At 40.1% G+C, this 20,105-nt stretch overlaps 1 protein-coding gene across 1 annotated transcript in view; it reads left to right on the top strand.

Annotated features, from left to right (window-relative positions):
* LOC122787923 (dynein beta chain, flagellar outer arm-like) overlaps positions 1-20,105 on the top strand; it is a 5,188,001-nt gene that overhangs the window by 515,708 nt on the left and 4,652,188 nt on the right. Inside the window, exon 18 of the mRNA XM_044054850.1 lies at positions 17,383-17,547. Within this exon, the coding sequence (XP_043910785.1) occupies positions 17,383-17,547 (165 nt within the window). The remainder of the gene's footprint in view (positions 1-17,382; positions 17,548-20,105) is intronic.

The raw sequence follows: 20,105 nt of genomic DNA, 5'->3' as shown, positions 1-20,105 counted from the left end.
ATCTCCTCTTCGAGACCTTCCTTAGAGGGATTCGGTGGCGGGCTTCCATGGTCTCCTCCGAGGGGTGAGTGGCATCGGACCCTTGTCCGAGCCCGCTCTTCCCCTTGGAGCCTCGGCCTGGTGAGCTCGGCTCGACATCTGCCTCGGAGACTTCCCTTCGGTGGTCCCTGGAGTTCCTAGCTCTTGAACGGGTTCTCTCGGACCTGTCTGGGAGGGGAGCATTCGAGGTGATGAAGAGTGTGCTGGCCACTGGTATCAGTCAGCAGTCTGTTCCCTTAGCTCCTCCCTCTATAGTGCCTGTTGACATCTCTGCCACTTCTCTTGCTACAGGACCCAGAGATCCTCCGCCTCAGGTTTCCCCATTGGGAATTTCCCCTCTTCGAGGATTCTCCTGATGTTTCGGGAGATCCTCCTAGGAAGAGGACTTGTAAGAGGAAACATGTAGACTCCCGAGTCTATCACTTCAGATACTGACTTTGATGAGTCAGAGGGATCCCCAAGATCCCCCTCTGAGGATGTCTCCTTCTCAGACATCCTAGAACTCCTTAGACAGAGGGGAAACTGGCCCACCAACAATCCCTCTGAGGATGAGTCAGTATACCTAGAGGCATTTGGATCTCGGCCCTCCACCTCCTGGGTGTCTCCGCCTTTTGACCCCCTTATGCAGGTTATTGCCCGAAAGGCGTGGGCAGCTCCTGACTCTGTATAGCCAGTCTCTAGGAGGCCTTCAAAATTTATCACTGCCCCGTGTGATAAGCAATTCCTCACTAAGGGTGTCCCGCTGATGCCATGGTGGTGGCTGCTGCCACCAAAAGGAACTTGCAGATCCTTCCGTACCCGTCCATCCTCCTAATAAGGACTCTAGGACCATGGATAGATACGGTAAGCGGATGTTTTCCTCAGCGACCTTTGCTATGCTCGCTGAATTACCTATGTCACTTCACCAGACTCCAAAGGGATATCCTTAAGGAGCTAGGTGATGTTGTTCAGGATCCTACAGCTGCAGGAGCTCAGGAAAAATTGCTTCGCAGCTAGGAACCCTTAATTCCATTGCAAACTCCTCCATGCGGCTAATATCATATGCTGCTGATGGAGCGAGTAGGGCCGCAGGTACAGGTGTGGCTCTTAGACGCCAAGCCTGGATGCAGCTATGTGACTTTGCAGATCCCTTTAAGGCGTCCTTCACAAATTCTCCCTTTGATGGGTCAGCTTTGTTTGGCCCTCAAGTGAAGGAAACTTTGACCAGGTGTGAGCAGGACGGCAAGACTCTTTCTGCCGAGGAGTCCGTTTTTCCACCCCTTCTAGACCTTACCCCAAAGGACAGAAAGGTGGCAAAATGTGGTTCCGTAATCCCAAGGAGTCACGCCGGATTCACGTGGTCAGTTTACCCCTAGAGGCAGAGGGGTAACAACAACAGACGCCGCTCTAGAGGCAGAGGGGGTCCAAAACCAGTGAAACAGAGAGCCTCTCTGACAAGCCCTTTCAGCATCCCTGAGATGTTGCCCGGCTGTCCCTCCTTGGAGGCAGTCGGGGGAAGATTATCACTGTACCCAGAAGCCTGGCATTCCCTCACTCAAGACAGATGGGTACAGTCGATGATATCCAAGGGTTACATAATTCCTTTCGAGTAAAGTCCTTTCACCTCAAATTCCCTTCCAGATGTACCACCCGGTCTAAGGGAAATTGCAGAGTTAGAAGTCTCAAAACTACTGCAAAAGAGCCATTCAGCCAGTTACAACAGACCATTCAGAGCCGGAATCTACTCAAGGTTCTTTTGGTCCCCAAAAGACGGGAGACTGGAGACCAATATTGATCTCAGCAGACTCAACAAGTCTGTGAGGAAGACAAGATTCAATGGTCACTCTTCAGTCAATTCTGCCCTTCTTACAGAAGGACAACTGGATGTGCTCAATAGATCTTCAGGATGCATACTATCACATCAAAATTCACAGACGCCCAGGAGATTTCTCCGCTTCGGCTGGGGTCCAGTCATTTCCAGTTCAGAGCCCTGCCCTTTGGTCTCACTACAGCCCCCAGAGTGTTCACCAAATGCATGGCAGTGGTCACGGCTCACCTGAGACGTCAAGGATTCCAGGTGTTTCCGTATCTCGACGACTGGCTCCTTTCAGCCACCACCAGGCATCAGCTTATTCAAGCCAGGGATTACACAATAAAGCTTTGTACTCTTTTGGGCATCTCGATAAACTCTGAAAAATCATCCTTATCGCCCTGCCAGTCTATTACTTTCATAGGCGCAAACTTAAACACTGTTCGGATGTCAGCTACCCTTACAGATCAAAGAGTTTCAGACATTCAAAGTCATGTCAGGATCATTCTAGCCAACAAGAAAGTACAGGCCAGAATGGTTCTAAAGGTATTAGGCCTCATGGCTGCGGCCATTACTCTTCTTCCCCTGGCTCGCTTCTACATGCGCCTTCTTCAGTGGATGCTGTTCACACAGTGGTCGTACCAACAACTTCCAATGCGTCACCAGATTCTGGTGACACAGACTTGCAAAGATCATCTTGCTTGGTGGATCACATCTCCTCAGGTTCACCAAGGCAGACACTTTGTACCCCCATCCCCGATAGCCACTGTCACCACGGATGCCTCCCTGATCGGGTGGGGGGGTCATTATCAGGGCAGGATGGTTCATGGGACATGGCAGCCGCTCGAGTACCACCTGCACAGAAATGGCCTGAAGAAGAGAGCAGTGCTTGTAACGATGCAAGCCCTCAACGACTTTCTTCCCGTAGGGACAATTGCAGTCCACACAGACAACATGTCTGTAGTTTGGTATATCAACAAACAGGGCGGAACCAAGTCCTACCCCTTGTGTCGAAGCCAGACTATGGCAATGGGCGATCTCCTCTCATCGGTTTCTGGTAGCAACGCATATCCCTGGGAAAACCAACATTGTAGCGGACAGATTGAGCAGAGCTATTCTCATGCCTCACGAGTGGTCTCTCAAGCAATCTATAGCGGAAGAGATTTTTCTGGAATGGGGTCGTCCATGTTGCGATCTTTTGCTACTCCCCAAAACAGCAAATGCCCAGACTTCTTCTCTCTCTTCCTCTTCAGGCCATCCCCCCAGAGACGCTCTGACCCAGGATTGGCCCCAGGGACTTCTTTATGCCTTCCCTCCATTTCCTCTGATCCCTCAAGTTATCCAGAAAGCTACCGCTTTGAGGGCCAAAATGATTCTCATTGCCCCTTACTGGCCTCGACAAGTTTGGTTCCGTTCCTCCATCGTCACCTTTTGGTGCAGCCGCTGCATCTGGACCCAGTGCCAGATCTTCTGATTCACCAATCCGTCAGCTGCACCGGTCTATCCCTTCTCTCAACCTCACAGCATGGTTGCTCCACTTCCTTCCTTAGCCAGGCTTCCTTTGATCTCTAACCCAGTTAGAGACATCATAGTAGCTTTTAAAATCCTCTACCAGGAGGATTTATACAAGCAAATGGAAACGTTTCTCTTATTGGGCTAAGGCCAACAATATTGATCCTTTCACTGCCCCTGTTCAGGCAGTCCTGGACTTCTTAGCAGAGATTTTTCATGCAGGCTCCTCTTCTTCCACAGTCAGAGTTCAATTGGCTGCTATCTCCAACTTTCATGTCGGGTGAGATCACAATATTATGTCCCATAGGCTCTGCAGGGCCTTCTTGAAAGGAATTTTCCTACTAAAGCCTCCAATCAGGAATCCTCCTCCTCAGTGGGATCTAAATTTAGTGCTGACATCCTTGATTCTTCCCCTTCGAGCCAGCTGTTTCTTGTTCCCTGAAATTTCTTTCTTGGAAAACTTTATTCCTAGTGGCTATTACATCGGCCAGGAGGGTGTCTGAACTTCATGCTCTATCGGTTCGACCCCCCCCTATTTGTTTTTTCTCAAAGACAGAGTATCTTTGTGCACTAATCCGACCTTTTGCCTAAGGTCGCTTCAAAGACCAATCTGAATCAATCCATTGATCTCCTGTATTTTTCCCAAACTATTCAGACAGAGCCGAACAAAACTACATTATCTTGATGTCCACCGTCAACTCAGATATTATTTGGACAGAACAAAAAATTTAGGAAATCTGATCAACTTTTTGTTTCCTATGAGGATAATAAGAAAGGCCTTCCTGTTTCTAAAGTGACCTTGTCTAGATGGCTTTCTTCGGTCATCTCTGAAATTTATCTGCTCAGGGGAAAACAGCTGTGCTCAAAACCTAAAGCACATTCAACTAGGAGCTTAGCTACTTCTACAGCCTTTCAAGCTAGACTTCCTTTAGACACTATTTGTGCAGCGCCACTTGGGCCACTCCTCACACTTTTGTTTCCCATTACAAATTGGACTTGGCCTCCAGGGACAGAGCCAGTTTTGGCTCTACAGTCCTCAAGAGTCTGTTCCATTGAGCCACCCAGGATAGAGGTGCTAGGGACGTGGTCCCATCAAGCAAGAATGAAGGCGAGATTGACAACTTAACATTAAGAAGTTATGTACCTACCATAACGTTCCATGTTAGTTGTCTTCTCTCGCCTTCTTTCTTGCGACCCTCCCTCCTTCCCCCAGGCCTGGACAGACCTATTTATAACAAATTATTATGCTGAAGACCATTCAGACCTGGTACTTCTTCCATCCTGTGAGTTTTCTTTCTTCCTTTTGGAAGTATTTTACGCTTGGTGCTATTGCCCTTTGTCATCAAACGAGATCTGGGTACTTACCGCCTTGCATCATGGGATATGGGGCTGCCTCGAGCTGGTAAAAGTGACTCTCGAGCTTAGCAAGTGCCGAGTCGGAGCCGAGGATCAGCTCCGAACCCATCAAGCAAGAAAGAAGGCGAGAGAAGACAACTAACATGGAACGTTATGGTAGGTACATAACTTCTTATTTTAACTTAGTGGACGTGGTGTCCCTTATCAACCTAACGTCAAGGTAGTCAATGGTGTCTATGGCAAAATTGTGGGTGAACTTGAGAAAAGTTGTAGTCTGATTCAAAAAATCAACGAACTCTGTGGCCCATTCAGAATTACCCTTAAAAAGGATGAACACATCGTCAAGAAAACGTGTGTAGAAGACGAGCTCATCCTTCCACTCAATGTTATTTAAAATAAATTGTTTCTCCCAATATGCCATAAATAAATTGGCTACTGAGGCCCCACAAGGGGACCCCATAGCTACACCTTGTTTTTGGATATACAAATCCTTTTCAAAAAGGAAAAAATTGGAAGATAATACAATATCCAGTAATTCTGTGATGTTGTTGATGTCATTTTTAGAAGCTCCCAAATTTGTTAGGAGGAGGTCAATCCATTCCACTGCCTCCTGATGAGGAATGGAAGTATACAGATCGACAACATCAATTGTAAGAAAATTGATGGTGTCGTCTATATCAATGTCATTCAAATTGGTCAGGAGTGACCAAGAGTCCTTACATATACTCGGGATACCTTCCAAATATTTCGAGAGCAAGGAGTCAATATATTTGGAACAAGGGTAGGAAAGTGAGGCTCTCCCATCGATCAAAGCTCGCATCGGTGGGTCATTAAGGTTTTTATGTACCTTAGGTATACCGAACATTACAGGTAACTTAGGGTGCAGGATGTCTATATAATTAAAAGTGTCTAAATCTATTCTCCCTTCAATGAACAGATCTCTGAAATATCCCCTAGTTCTATTAGAGGTAGTATTCAGCTCATTTAGTGTAGTAGCTTCATATGCTGGGGAATTCAACACTTTGTACATTCTCTCTACATAATGCATCTGTTCGAGTATTACCAGCCCACCCCCTTTATCAGGCTTTATAATTCTCACAGAAGTAGACCGCACATTATTGAGAGCGGCTAGTTGTTCCCTAGTAATGTTAAATTGGTTAGCTTTAGCTGTGAAAACTTTGTCCATGTGTCTGATGTCTATTTCGCATGCATACTCAAACATTTTTAATCCCACATGTAAAGGTGGGTTAAAAACACTAGGTAGTTTGAGTTTAGTAGCCTCACTTCTTGTGGAATCATTGAACAACAGTTTCAGATTTAATTTTCTTACATAACACTTCAGATCTAAAAGAACCCTGGCCACATCACATCGTCTAGTTGGAACAAAAGTGTTACCTAGGGCCAAGAGTTCTACTAATTCAGATTCAAGTGTAAGGGCTGAAAAGTTATATATAATAAAGTCGCCCTTTACATTTGTAACAATACTGGGCGAGTCTGTAACTAAACTAACTTCCTCAGTTGTCAATGAGTCCAGTTCTTGTTCCCCCTCCGGGTTCGATTGTTCTGTTGCCCTAAAAAAGTAGAATCAGATTTAGGTTTACTGTTATTACCTCCATTGGTATTGTCAACAGAAAATCCATCTGAGCTGTCCTTAATAGGATGTTTGTTTTTATTCCTATTACTTCTCCTAGGGCCGTTTTGATTGTCAGTACTGGGGGGAACTGAATGTGTATTCCATGAACAATCAGGGTCCTGCCTGTCTATATCATCAGAGTGGGCATCCTTCCTATTCTCCTGCTGTTTGGTAGATAACTTAGGGTAGGCTTTTTCAGTAGAGTACGCTAGCCTATCCCTATACAATTTTTTAGATTTGTTAGACTTGATTTTTACCAAATAAGTATCTATACTAGAAAATATCAATGCGTAATCAAATTTAAATTTGGTGAAGGAATTATTAAGCTTGATCTCTTCATCCAATGCACATACCTCTCTAGTCAAATTGGCAATGTACATCGAATAGTGTTTAACAATTAATTCAATAAGTTGTGTACCCTGTCTTTGGAACAAATCTTTTAAATCAACCAAAAAGTCATTACTGTTGATTAAATTAGAAGGTGAAAAACAGTTTCTAAGGCCTTTTGGAACAAGGCCCTCGTCTAAACATTGCTTAAAATAAGCCACTTCAAGTTGTAATTTACGTAGCTTAAAAGTTTTAGCATCTAAAAGTTTTAATTTGTCCGTCACTGACTCTTGGCAGTTAGGAACATGAGAAACATCAGGCACCAGCGAAACATCATGTAATGGTTTGATGAAAGTTAGAAAGTCACCTGTATTGTTAATCCATTCGGATATAGATGTGCCGCCAATAAGTGCATCTTCATTTCCGTTTTTAGTATTAAAACTTGAGTGGCCGGCCCCAGAAGCAACAGATGAAACAGGTTTACTTGCCAAGACTGCTTCTCTCTGTGGTTGAGCAGCCGGAATAAAATCCTGTGAGCTGGAAGTAGAATTTCCCGAACAGGCTGCTGTTTGCGTATTGGCAACGCCTCCAGGGACAGAGTAACCATAATTGCGTTCAAAAGACTCAACACGGTTATTCAATGAGTCTAGTCTCTGTGTAACAACCAATAACAAGTTGGAAATGTCCAGGTTTGTCGTCTCATTCGACACAAAAATGTTAGGACTGGTGGGGCTAACTGAAGGTTACCCATAATTCTTGGTGAAATACCTCAGATCTCATTTGCCACCACAAGAGTAGGATGGATCTCTGGGTACTTAGGAGATAAGTTTCATTAATATTTGATAAATGTTTTATTTTATTTTCTTTTTTTAGCTATTGTACATCTTTGTAATATTTCTGTCAGAGTAGTTCTTCTTTCATATCTTACTCCTCCCATGAATATTTTTTTCTCATTATTCATCTTGGGCATTAAAAAAGAGCTTGCTATATTCATACCTTTCTATTTTACACAGTTATCACTTCTAGCTTTGTTGTCACTTTCCTTTCCTTTTCAGAATGTTGGATAAAATTGTCTGGTTTTAAAAATTGTGTGGCTTCTTCTCACAACCTACCCAACTTGGATGCTCATGGCAAATGCATTTATTGTTTGGGGCCTTCACATCTGGAGATATCCTGCTCCATCACTGAAGATTTTGGCCAGTAGTCCATAGTTGAGATATGGAACAAAGTGATTTTGAGAGGACTTCTTCCAACCCCTGTAGGAGAAAGCATTTCTTCTGGTTCCTTGAAAGCTTCTTCTTCTCTGTCTTTGTCCTCTCAAAAAAGACAAAGACAAGGAAAAATGCAAACCTTTGAGGAGGAGATCTCCTGATTCTTCTTCTTCCTCAGATCTGCCATCAATTTTTATCAGATACAACACTCTGTTGAGGTTTTCTCCAGAACCTGTATCACCTATACTCTATTCTCTGAGCCTGCAAAAGAAAAGGTACCATTATTCCAGACCACCTTCTAATGCTTCATCTTTCCAGATATCCAGGTTTAACAGGAGCATAACCAAAACTGATGTGGACAAGATGATGTGGAGATTCATTTGGACTCAGATACAATTGGTGCTGGCCTCCACTGGAGCAGAGGGTTGCTTAGTTGTTGCTCCCTTTCCAATCTGACCTTTTCAGATTGGGATCACTGCATTCATATTCCATTTGGGCCAAGTCTGCAACAGAGCCTAGGCTTAGTTCCTTGATCCCAGTGATTTCTATGATTTGGTCAGCTCAAGCTTCTTTGAAGCGGTCTGAATCTTATTGGAGTTGAACAGTCAGCATTGGCTTGACAGGTAGGCTCAGATCTGTGTTTCTCAGAGATATTCGTGTCTCTCTGGTTTTTAGCATTAGATAGTTCCACTCAGACATCAGCCTCAGATCCTTGCCATATGGTGTCTAAGGTTGAGCCTCCCTGTAGAGCTTCAGCTCTAGGCCTCAGATCCCAGGACCCATTTCAAGCTCAATATTCAAAGCTTTTGTGATAGTACTTTCTTATTCAAAAGAAAATACTTTACCTTCGAGTTTGGAGAATTCCCTCTCCCAAAGGATCTTCCAGGGTCTAGTTCCTGCTGTTCTTGTCCCATTGGGACAGCCAGTGACAAAAATCTTACACCAGTGCCTGTGGTGCAGACCACATCAGCTTTTGAGTCCTTAACAATGTATCTCACTGAGGAGATACACAAAAAGCACACATGCAAAAGGAGGCACCTAGATTCTCCTCAAGAATCTGTCACCATGAACATTGACTTTGGTGAAGGAGAAGGTCCCCTGATCCCCCTCGAGGACATATCATTCAGAGAAATCTTCAAACTACTTAAACAGAATGTTGTTGATCTTCCCAGCTATTTTATCCAGAAGAGTGAGTCTTCAAGATGAGGCTTTTGGTTCTGACCCATCCACATCTGTGGTGACCTCTCCCACAAATGAGATGATAGACCTGATCTACATATGGGCTTGGAACAAGCTGGACACAGTGGAACCCATTCCCAGGAAACCAGATACATTTATCATCATCCTTAATGAATGCCCCTCTTAGAGCAATGGCTCAGTTGTAAATTCTATGGTGGTGGAGGCAGCCACCAAGAAAGAACTAGTAGAAGAGAGTTCCTTTGTCCACCCACTGAACAGGGAGTCTTATGCACTGGACAGATATGGGAAGTAAGTCTACACCTCATCTACTTTCTTAATCAGAGCTTTAAACTACTGTTATATGTCTTCAGAGAGATTTGACCTAAGAAATCTCTAAATCTTTCCCAGGGACCATACCTGTGGATCATAGGAAGTCTATTGATACACAGCTGATAGTCTTCAGTCTTTGTCCAATATCACTATGCAAAGTTCACCAAACACAAACAGTCCGCTGTTCTGTCGAATAAAGGGATTTCCTCCAAACTCCAACAAATATTCCACCACCGATAGTGTAAGGAATATATTTATTGTTAAAACAGTTTAAACCCAGTAATTAGCAGCAAACAACACCAGCAAATCATCTTCCAAATAAACCATTAGATTTCGTCCATAAGCTACTGGACTTCATCAGAATCTACACATTCCTTAAGGTTTAGCCCTTAAATATACATCTAAAAATATTTATTCAATTAACCATCAATTGATAATTAATTCAAATTAACCTTTTTAAAGGTATATAGTGTGATAAAGCAGTGCCTATTGTAATGTGAACTACGTAAAAAATATATATGTGTACCAGATGAATATATACCCACACACGGAGCTGTTTATGTATGCACGTAAGAAATAGTAAAAGTAGTTAAAATTACTTATTGGTGTATCATCCAGGAGAAATTGTTCCAGTAAAATAAATAATAAATAGTAAATATATTGTTATACACAATACATAAAGTTGAAATAAAAAATAGAACTTTTTATATGTATGTACAAATGAATTAGTATATAAATATATAACTATATACATAAATATATATAATAAATATGTAAATATATAAATGTATAAAATGTATAAAAAGATGTAAAAATACATTGCATTAAAAGTACATTACATTAAAGTTAAAAATTAAAAATTAAGAAGGCAGTGGGTAATGACAATAAATGAATCTACTTGATATCTAAGTATTTACATATTCTGTTTTGGGTTACTGGCTAGCAGTTTGAGAACTGGTTTTATCGATAAATGGTCATTCAGGCCCTTATGGCAGCATACATCCAATCTCATCTGCCAAATAAGTTCCCTGTATTCCAAAAATGTTTCCCAGTCTCCCCCTCTATCACAGGCCTTTACTTCTTCCAATACCCAAAACTTAATGTTTGCATTTTTGCATATACTAACATGTCTATATAAGGCGTTTTTTTCATTTTTCTTTGTTATATCCCTCATATGTTCATATATTCTAGATCTTAATTGTCTTTCAGTTTTCCCCACGTAGTAAGCCCAGCATTCCAAACAGTATGCCAGGTATACTACCCCCTTAGTATAACAACTGTGGTATTTATTACTTCTAAATTTGTGTCCTGTACTTTTCAACCATAATTCCTTGCTACCTGTCAAAAAAGAACATTGTGCACACCTTCCACACTTAAATGTACCTGATTTGAATTGTGCTCCCTGTTCATTGTGTGCACTTTTCTTAATTTCAAACATTTTCTTTAAATTTATGTTCTTCCTGTAACAAAATTTTAATGGTTGTTGGAATATTGATGGCTTGTTAGTCATTCTAGAAAACATATTCCATACCTCATTAATACCTTTTCTTAGCCATCCTAAACCGTAATAATATGTTAGTGTCAACCGGGGTATAGTTCTTACATGGGTGTCCACCGTACTTTCATCATTATTATTAATAATAGTAGACTCATTTCCATTCATATTTGTCATAGGGGTGTTTCCCAAAAGTGGCTTATATTTAATATTTCGTTGTTTCATAACATCTTTTTTAACCTTCTTTATGAGACTATCAGGATAACCTCTTTCACTGAATAGATTGTAAATTATCCTCATTTCTTCCATGAATTCTCCCCTGTCACTGGTCATTCTGGAGGCTCTTATCATTTGCCCCTTCACCACATTTCTCTTCAAAAACAGGGGGTGGTCACTCTCAAAGTGGACATATGAATTAGAAAAACAAGTTTTTCTATATATTCTAGATTTATATTTCTTGTCAATTTTGTTCTTACTAATGGTAACATCTAAGTAGTTTACTTGGTCTAATGCCAGTTCAAAAGTAAACCTCAAGAACGACGTGGTACTATTAATATACTGGATAAAATCATTTATCTGTTGGGTCGTGCCATCCCATACAATAAAAATGTCGTCCAGAAATCGAAAATAATTAACAATATTATCTTTGTAATTTGACTTGAACACAAAGTTCAGCTCCCAAAACAACATTATAATGTTAGCATAGATGGGTGCACATGCCGACCCCATTGCCACGCCGTCCTTTTGATGATATATGTCCCCTTGAAAATAAATGAAATTATTTTTTAATACTAATTCCATACTTTCTAGAACTAATCTAAAGTCATTGTTGTCCAAAAACCTGAAATCCGACAACATTTGCTCAAACCATGTAAGACCTATGTCGTGAGATATGACAGAAAACAGGTCTTTCACATCAATGGTTATAAACAAATATCTGTCATGGTATGGAATTTCATTGAATTTACCCAGAAAATCCCAGGAATCAATCAGAATGTGAGGGTAATCCTTGTTAAATAATTTCAATTTTGTGTCTACTAATATCGCTAAAGGTTGGGTTTTTGAACCCTGAGATGTAACTATAGGTCTCAAAGGAGGGTTGTCGACCTGTTTATGTATCTTTGGAATCCCGAATATTTCCGGGACAATAGGTTTCGGGACTTTCAAATAATTGTACATGTCTATATCCATTAATCCTTGTAATAAATTATCTTGAAGAATATAGTCTATCTTCCTGTAACATATATTCATCTCATTCCTAGATACCATGTCGTACCTATCTTCATTGTTCAAAATTTCCAACATTTTCTTTGTGTAGTCCCAATGGTCCATAAGGACTACCCCTCCCCCCTTGTCAGGTTTCATAATTCTTATCTTCTCATTTCCCTGAAGTTTTCTGAGGACATCCTTTTCCTCTAATGTTAGGTTACAAAAATCTTGTGCCCCCTTTTGGGAACCAAACCCTTGTCTCACCATATTTGAAATTGTTGTTTCAAAATTCAAAATATCATTTTGAAGGGGGGGGGGAGTAAACAAACTTCTCCTTTTTAATTTTTGACTGATAGTATTGTTGGTATCCTGAAACATTAGCCCCAAGTTCAACTTTCTTGTGAACAGTTTTATGTCTATCAAAACTTCTTCAATCTTGGGCTTTCTCATAGGTACGAAAGAAAAGCCTTTTGTAAATAATCCAAAAAAGGCAGGGGATATCTCTAATTCAGTAAAATTCTAAATATGAAAGTTATCTTTAGAATGTATATTACATGGGGCCAAATTTATCTGTTCCCCTTTGTTAACACAATCTAATGTCGTAACCCCTTGACCATCCATGCTGTTGTTTAAAAAATCATTTGAGGTACTAATGTCCCCATTCATATATTCTATCGGTCTGAGGGCAACTTCTTGATTGTCATGATGTAGACATTCTATCTGTATCTTGTCACCCCTTGTTGTCTTCTCTGATAAGAATTCCACGTTGCCTCTGCATATGAATAGTGTCGACCCTGGTTCTTGATTCGCTCCGATCTCCGGGGCCCCTGGTCTTGTCCTAAAGGGTCTTGTTGATCATTTTCACTATCTATCTCGTCTTCCCCAAAACTCCTATTCCTATTATTGTGAAAAGATTCATTGAAATGTGGTTGAAATCCATGTCCAACCCCCGAATCATCCCTCCTGTTCCATCCACCGGGATGTCTCCTGTTGTTAGTCCTACTTACAGGGTTTTATCACTAAGCACCTTATCTGCAGCCCTGTGGAGGGTGTATCTAGAGCAGCTGTCACAGGCATATCCATTAGGAGATATGCTTGGATGAGACTCTTCAACTTTGCAGAACATTTCAAGAAGTCCTGTGTGAATGATTCCTATGATAGGGCAACACTTTGGTCCCAAAGTGAAGGATATGATCTCCAGAAGTGAAACTGAGGGCAAATCCCTGACTGTTGTAGGGATCAAATTTTCTACTCCTCAAAGGACCAATTCTAAGAATCAAAAAGGAGGCAAGAAAATTTGGTTCTGCAAATCAGAGGGGTTTTCACCAGTCACATCTGTAGACAAGGTCCCCCATAGCAAAGGAGAGAACTCTTACAATAGGCATCACTTTAGGGGCCAAGGTGGACACAGAATCGAGGGTCCCTTCTCTGAGAAACATTTTCTGTTCTCCTGAGCACTTGTCTGACTTCTGCAATCTGGAGGCAGTCAGGGGTGCCTATCCCTGCACCCAACAACCTGAACATCCATCAAGTCAAGACAAATGGGTGCAGAGGATTATAACCAGAGGCTACATCATTCCTTTCATACCATTCCTTCAACCTCAAAAAAGACTTCCCAATGTTCCACCCTCACAAGTGGAAATGGCAACTTCAGAAATTAAGAAGCTTCTAATCAATGAAGTTGTCCAAGAGGTCCCACCCAGCTAAAGAGGATTCAGAATTTACTCAATATTCTTATTAGTGCCAAATAAAAATGGGGACCTCAGCCAATTTTGTATCAGTTCTGTAAACAAAATGATCATGGTACAGTATAGTATAATCTCCCTTTTCTGATAGAGAATTACTAGATGTGCTTGAAAGAGAGCCAGCCCTTTTCAGTTCAGAGCATTGCCCTTTGGTCTCAGCACAGCTTCCTGGGTGTTTACAAAGTATATGTCAATAGTTGCAGTTCATGTCTGACTGCAAAGGTTCCAAGTGTTCTCTTACTTAGATGACTGGTTTGTTACTGCCCCTGGGATCTACTCATCCAGGCCAAGGATTCCTTGCTCCATCTCTGTTCAGACTTGGGGATTATGATCAATCTGGCAAAGTGCAAACTTTGCCCAGTTCACTCCTTAGAATTCATAGGAACCTGGCTGCATACAAGACTTTAAATTGCAAGACTTTCCCACACAGGAATTGCAGCCATTTGCTGTAAAGCTTTAATAGTTCTGTCCTTTCAGAAGGCACCAAAAATAACAATTCTCCATCCCTTTGGATTCATGGCATTATCAATTGCCCTGGTTCCACTAGCCAGTTACTACATGTAAGTTCTACAATTGAATCTTTCAGTCCAGTGATCAGCAAGACAAGAGCTCATGTCCTTTCAAGTACTCTTAATGGAAATTTGCATATCACATATCTGGTGGTGGCTGGAGTCACCATGTCTCATGAAGGACATCTTTTCAACCTTCCTCCACCAAAGCAACAGAGACCATGGACACTTCCCACTTGTGGTGATGGAGCATTACCTGGGAAAGACAGTTCAAGGCACATGGTCATAGTCAGATGCTAGACTTCACATCAATGTGTTGGTGATAACAGTGGTCCTTCTTTTGCTGCAGGCCTTTCAGGACACTTTTCCCATAGATGTGATATTCATCCAGAAGAACAATGTGGCAGTTGTCTGCTACATCAACAAACCCTGAGGAACTATATCTTATCAGTTATGTCAAGAGGACATAAGAGTGTAGCATTGGGAAATATATTGTCACTGTTTTCTAGTAGCAACCCATATCCTGGGCAAGTCCAGTGTGCTAGCAGACAAGCTGAGCAGCTATTTTTTCTTCCTTATGAGTGATCCCTCAGTCCAGCAGTTACAGAACAGACTTTGCTACAATCTCTTTGCATCTCCCCTCAACACCAAGTACAAGTCCTTATACCATTCAGTTATGAGGGGCTTTGGACATGGAAAAAAACATTGACTACACTTTTGAGTGCAGGTACTGTGTTAGTTACTGAAATGTTTAACTTTGAGGTATTCAATTATAGTCAACTTGAGACTAGGGATACCCATCATTGATTATTTGTCAAAGACTTTTCATTTGTACCTGCATCTAGGGCTGACATGGAAGATACCCTTGTCAAATTAAAGCTATTTACTAGAAAATTGAATCTCTTCTTGTTTTTTTTTTAAAAGACACAGTTATTGGTGCTACTTCAAACATTGAATTCAAAAGAAAAAGTACTTTTATTCCCCTGGTTCATTCTGCAATGAATTTATATGCGAAACTGTGTGAAAATGAAATTAGGAATATTCTGTCCTCTAAGCCAACAAAGCATGACAGAGAAGGAAAAAATGCTTATACAAGACCTAAGAGCATAAAAGTCAATCAGGCTGAAGAAGCCTAGTAAGATTCAAAAGGTAGGGATCAGAAAAATAGATTGGAGCACTGTGAACTTATATAGTAGTTGAGAATGGGTGCAACCTACCTTTCCCCTTGGTTAAATAAGTAACTTATTTTTATATAGTATGAATTATAGATCTGTGATTCTTTTATTTCAATTTTATACCTGTACAAGTTGATAACAGTGTTTATTTCTGTTTGCTTTTTAATTGATTAGTTATTTAGTCACGAGTCTTAAAAGTTATTTAAGTACTGTGGAAGATTGTTTTATGTGTTATGAAGAAGTCCAAAGTGTGAATGGATAAAAATTTGCTTTGCAGTTTTTCTGGATGACGTTTTTTTTGGGAACATTCTTACATTTTTAATTCAGTATTTGTTTTAAATCTGAAGTGCTACTTATTTATGATTTTGGATTATTTTTATGGGACTGTTCATTGTAACATTCAAAACAAGGTTTAGCTATTTTAAATAGTACCACTAGGTTTTATAAAATTCACTTATCAGGTATCTAATACATTTATTATTTGTTATATCACAATAATTAAGGATTTGACACAAAATTATTTTAGTCTACTGTTTTTCAGAAGCATACTTTTCCAACTCATATTTACATTTCAAAAGCTGATATCCATTTTGGTTTATTAATATTATAAGGGAGCAAATGATTAGACTTTCACATTTGATGTCTAAAGATGATTTATTTCTTTCTGAATTGGAAATCATTAAACGTGTTTGATGAGAAGAATATTTTGACATGCTACTGAGTAAGATAGCTGAAGAGATAGTAAACAGAGAGTTGTCTAATTTTAGACCCATTTAAAACATGCTCCTCACTTATAGCTCCACACAAACTTTCTGACTCCTGTGGTGAATTTTCTGATGCCATGACACTTGGTTAGTGTACTGATAGTAATATGATCTGACAAATGTTCCACAAAATCGGTCTTTTTTTGGCTGGGAACCCTAAATTTTTTATTAAATTTGGAGGTACCCAATATTTGCTTTCAAAGAGAACATGAATTTCAATTTTTTTTTAGTTGATCCCTGACTTTATGGTGAAAAATTCAGTTCTACACCCTTTTTTGATATGTGTAGTAGATGTAATCAGGATTGCTACATGCAAGAGAGTCCAAGATTGATAGCCTCTGGTTACCCAAAGTGGTGTGGTTTATGTAGCTCTCTCTTAACCCTATAATACATTTTATGTAAGGAAGACTAAAATAATAGTTCAACAGAGGATATACAAGTATGTATACAGTATAAAAATAATGATACTGGCAAAGCTTTTTATAAGTACTTTAGATGGTGTCTGAATTTTAGAAAGTTTTTTCCTTTATTTTGGGAAACTCCATGTCTATTTAAGACGAGGCAACATTGAAAACTGGTTTGAATACAAGACATTACTTTGACAGCTTAAACTAAATTCTGTAGTTTTCCCAGGTTTAAATGACTACAAAGCCATTAAAAGTCCATTGAAACTTAGGGATGCTGAACTGTAAGCTTTGGTGAAGAAATACTATTGTGTATTTTTAAGGGTCATTTCATTTTTTAGTAATTTATTTTGCATGAGGTTTATCATTGGTTACTTGTTTGTGCTGTCAAAAAAGTAAAGTTTGCAGTTATCTGTCCACAAATAAATACATACTTTATGCCACTGTAAGTATAATGAGAACACATATAACTTTAATCTTCCAGATTGTCTTATATGGTTACTATCAAGGCTGTTCCCTGATGCATTTGTACTGGAAAAAGTACTAGAATGTTTGAGTTAGGTGTATTTGAAATAAAATAATTCCCATTGTGGTTCCTTTATTCAGAGTAAAACTGTTTTGTAAAGTGAAAAAGGTTGGTAGTAATAGAAGAATTTTCTTGAGATCCAACAAAGATTAATATATACATATTTGTTTTTTTTTTAGTTACCAGAGTCTCTTACTGGTTTGTTGAGGAATGCGGATGAGACAAAGATCAGGGCATTGGAGGCCCGAATGGAAATGGTAGTGTGCACATACAATGAAGTTATGAGGACTATAGCTGATATTGAGAAACCTTTGTTTGATGAGTCACTTTCTAGAATTAATGAGGTAAGAGTTGACCTTCCTGTATTCAGTATAACAATACATTTTGAGTGGTAACAGAGGAAAAGTATCATTGTAATGTTGGATTAATTGTGCCAAATTAAGAGGGGCAGATGATGATATTGCTTGTATACAGTGAAGTTTACCGAAAATGACCAAATTTTAAATTGCCAGAGGATACATTTGGTGATTTGCTTGAGCATGATGGGTCCTATTTGATGGTGATTAAAATGATTTTATCTCATTGCAACAGTCATATCATCATTCAAATTTTTCATAAGATCATTGCTGCAGTGTTCCTTACAGACGGTACATGTCCTGCCAAGTGTACTATGCATCTGGCCAGTCTAAAAAGAATGTGTGCGTCATATGTCTGACTTTAGCTCAAGTGGACATACTAATATAAGAGGGACATATAAACATGGCAAAAATGGCAACTTTCTTGCTGTTGGTTTACATATGTAAATGCTCAACAGCATTACATTTAGTTATCTGTACAGTCAGCTTCAGCAAAATATCTTCAAGCAGACAAGTAACCCATTGGGGACACTTCCTCTTTCTATATAACTTTTTTTCTGTGAAAGATTTTTATGTCTATCAGAAAAGGAAAGTGCAACTTTGGACAGCTGATACTATGTAAGGATTCCCACTTCATTTTCTTATTTGCGTGGAGAGCTGAACACAGAATTAAATCTTGTAGCATCCGCCAGTCTTTCACCTCAACACCATTAGATATAAGCTTAACACCCTTTGAACTTGTGTGGAGAATAAATGTCTTCAGGATTTGGCTCAAGTGGCTATGGTGTCATCCTCCTCTATGAACATTCCTCGTAGTTAAAGAAATAGAAACATTTTGAGAAAGGTGATTGATGATAACCAGATCTCTTGTATGCTTGTCTGAAAGTTCAAATGACTGAAAACTCATTTGACTGAAACTCATAACACTGACAAATTAAAGTAAAAGGTATATGCCCTTTTTCCCCACTGTAGTGCGATCCTGGAGTTAGTATATATAGTTAGGGGAGTGGGGGGCACACTGCCCCCCACATTGGGAAGTGTGGGGGTGAAGCCCCCCCACATACTTTATACATTGTAAACCATACACATGGATATCTATAACTGCAATGAATAACTCTTTGCAGAAAACAATATTTACCTAAACTATGTGGGGGCTTCGCCCCCCACCCCCCAATGTGGGGTGCTGTGCCCCCCCCAACTATATATACTAACTCCAGGATCGCACTACAGTGGGGAAGAGGGCATACACCTTTTACTTTAATGTGTCAGTGTTATGAGTTTCAGTCAAATGAGTTTTCAGTCTTTTGAATTTTCAGTGTTTTGGTCTCAGTTAAATGAATTTCAGTCAAATGAAATTTAGGTCATATGAAGTAGACCCATATATATATAAATATATATATATATATATATATATATATATATATATATATATATATATATATATATATATATATATATATATATATATATATATATATATATATATGCATATATCTTTGTATAATACCTCAGACCCCAGATTTACCTTATGACTTTTGAATTCTTTTATGAATTGTTGGAAGTGGGGGTCATAAAGTCAGTTTCTGTTAGATCAAAGAAAAAAGGGCTATTATTTGACTTTTTCTGGTTCCTAGAATACAGGCCACCTGGGGGGCCATTCTAGATATATCAAGACTAAACTAAACACTGCATATTTCAACATTCAAAATTGTGAAGCTTAAGCTATCTTTTCTCTTCTTTCCCCTATAGACTTCTTAAGAAAATAAAAACCTTCCAGCTCTTAAGAAAAAGAAAACTGCCAAAGAGCTTTCCAAAGTGACTTTACCTGTCTTCTCTGACCGCATGATGGAAAGGCCTCAGAAATACCTCACTAAAAGAATCACAGGCCTAAAGCAGATGCCCTACGCTGACCACCTTAAAAAACTCCAGCTATACTCTGTCGCATATCATCTACTCAGAGGCGATCTCTGCTTAACATACAAGGCCATGTCAAACCCAGAGCTGTTGGACATGCTACACTTGAAGAAATCCCAATCCCTCAGAGCTACACACTCCAGGGATCTAAACCTTGTCATCACAATAAACAAAACATGCTGGAGGGATAGGTTCCTGACCCAGAGACTCCCCAGACTCTGGAATAGATTGCCCATACATGTCAAGCAGAGTGCCTCTTTGGACCTCTTCAAGAGGAACCTTGACGATTGGATGGGAGAAAGGAAATTCACCCCAGGGATCACGTCAGTCGCCCTGCTAGACAGGGGTCCAGGAAAGTAAATAATGTGGGAAGAAATAGCCAGGGAATTGTTATGGCTAGGCTTGTATAGGCCCTAGGGCTGATAGCCTAGTACCAACCTATGAACCTATGAACCTATGAACTACCCTCTGGTCTTATCGGAGTCTTTGGACCATCCCTTGATCCCTTGATCTCTTTTGAGTCCTCTGGTGTTGCTGCTTCGGGATGCAGCTAAGTGATGGGAGTCTAATATGTCCTCAAGGGCTGGATGTGTGACATCTTCCTAGAAGGGAGACCCTGCTTAGTGATTTTA

The sequence above is a fragment of the Protopterus annectens genome, chromosome 13.part0 (assembly GCF_019279795.1).
Source record: "Protopterus annectens isolate FY-2018-M chromosome 13.part0, PAN1.0, whole genome shotgun sequence".
Classification (NCBI taxonomy): domain Eukaryota; kingdom Metazoa; phylum Chordata; order Ceratodontiformes; family Protopteridae; genus Protopterus; species Protopterus annectens.
Note: the sequence above shows the minus strand (reverse complement) of the source record. Positions and strands in the feature narration are given on the sequence as shown.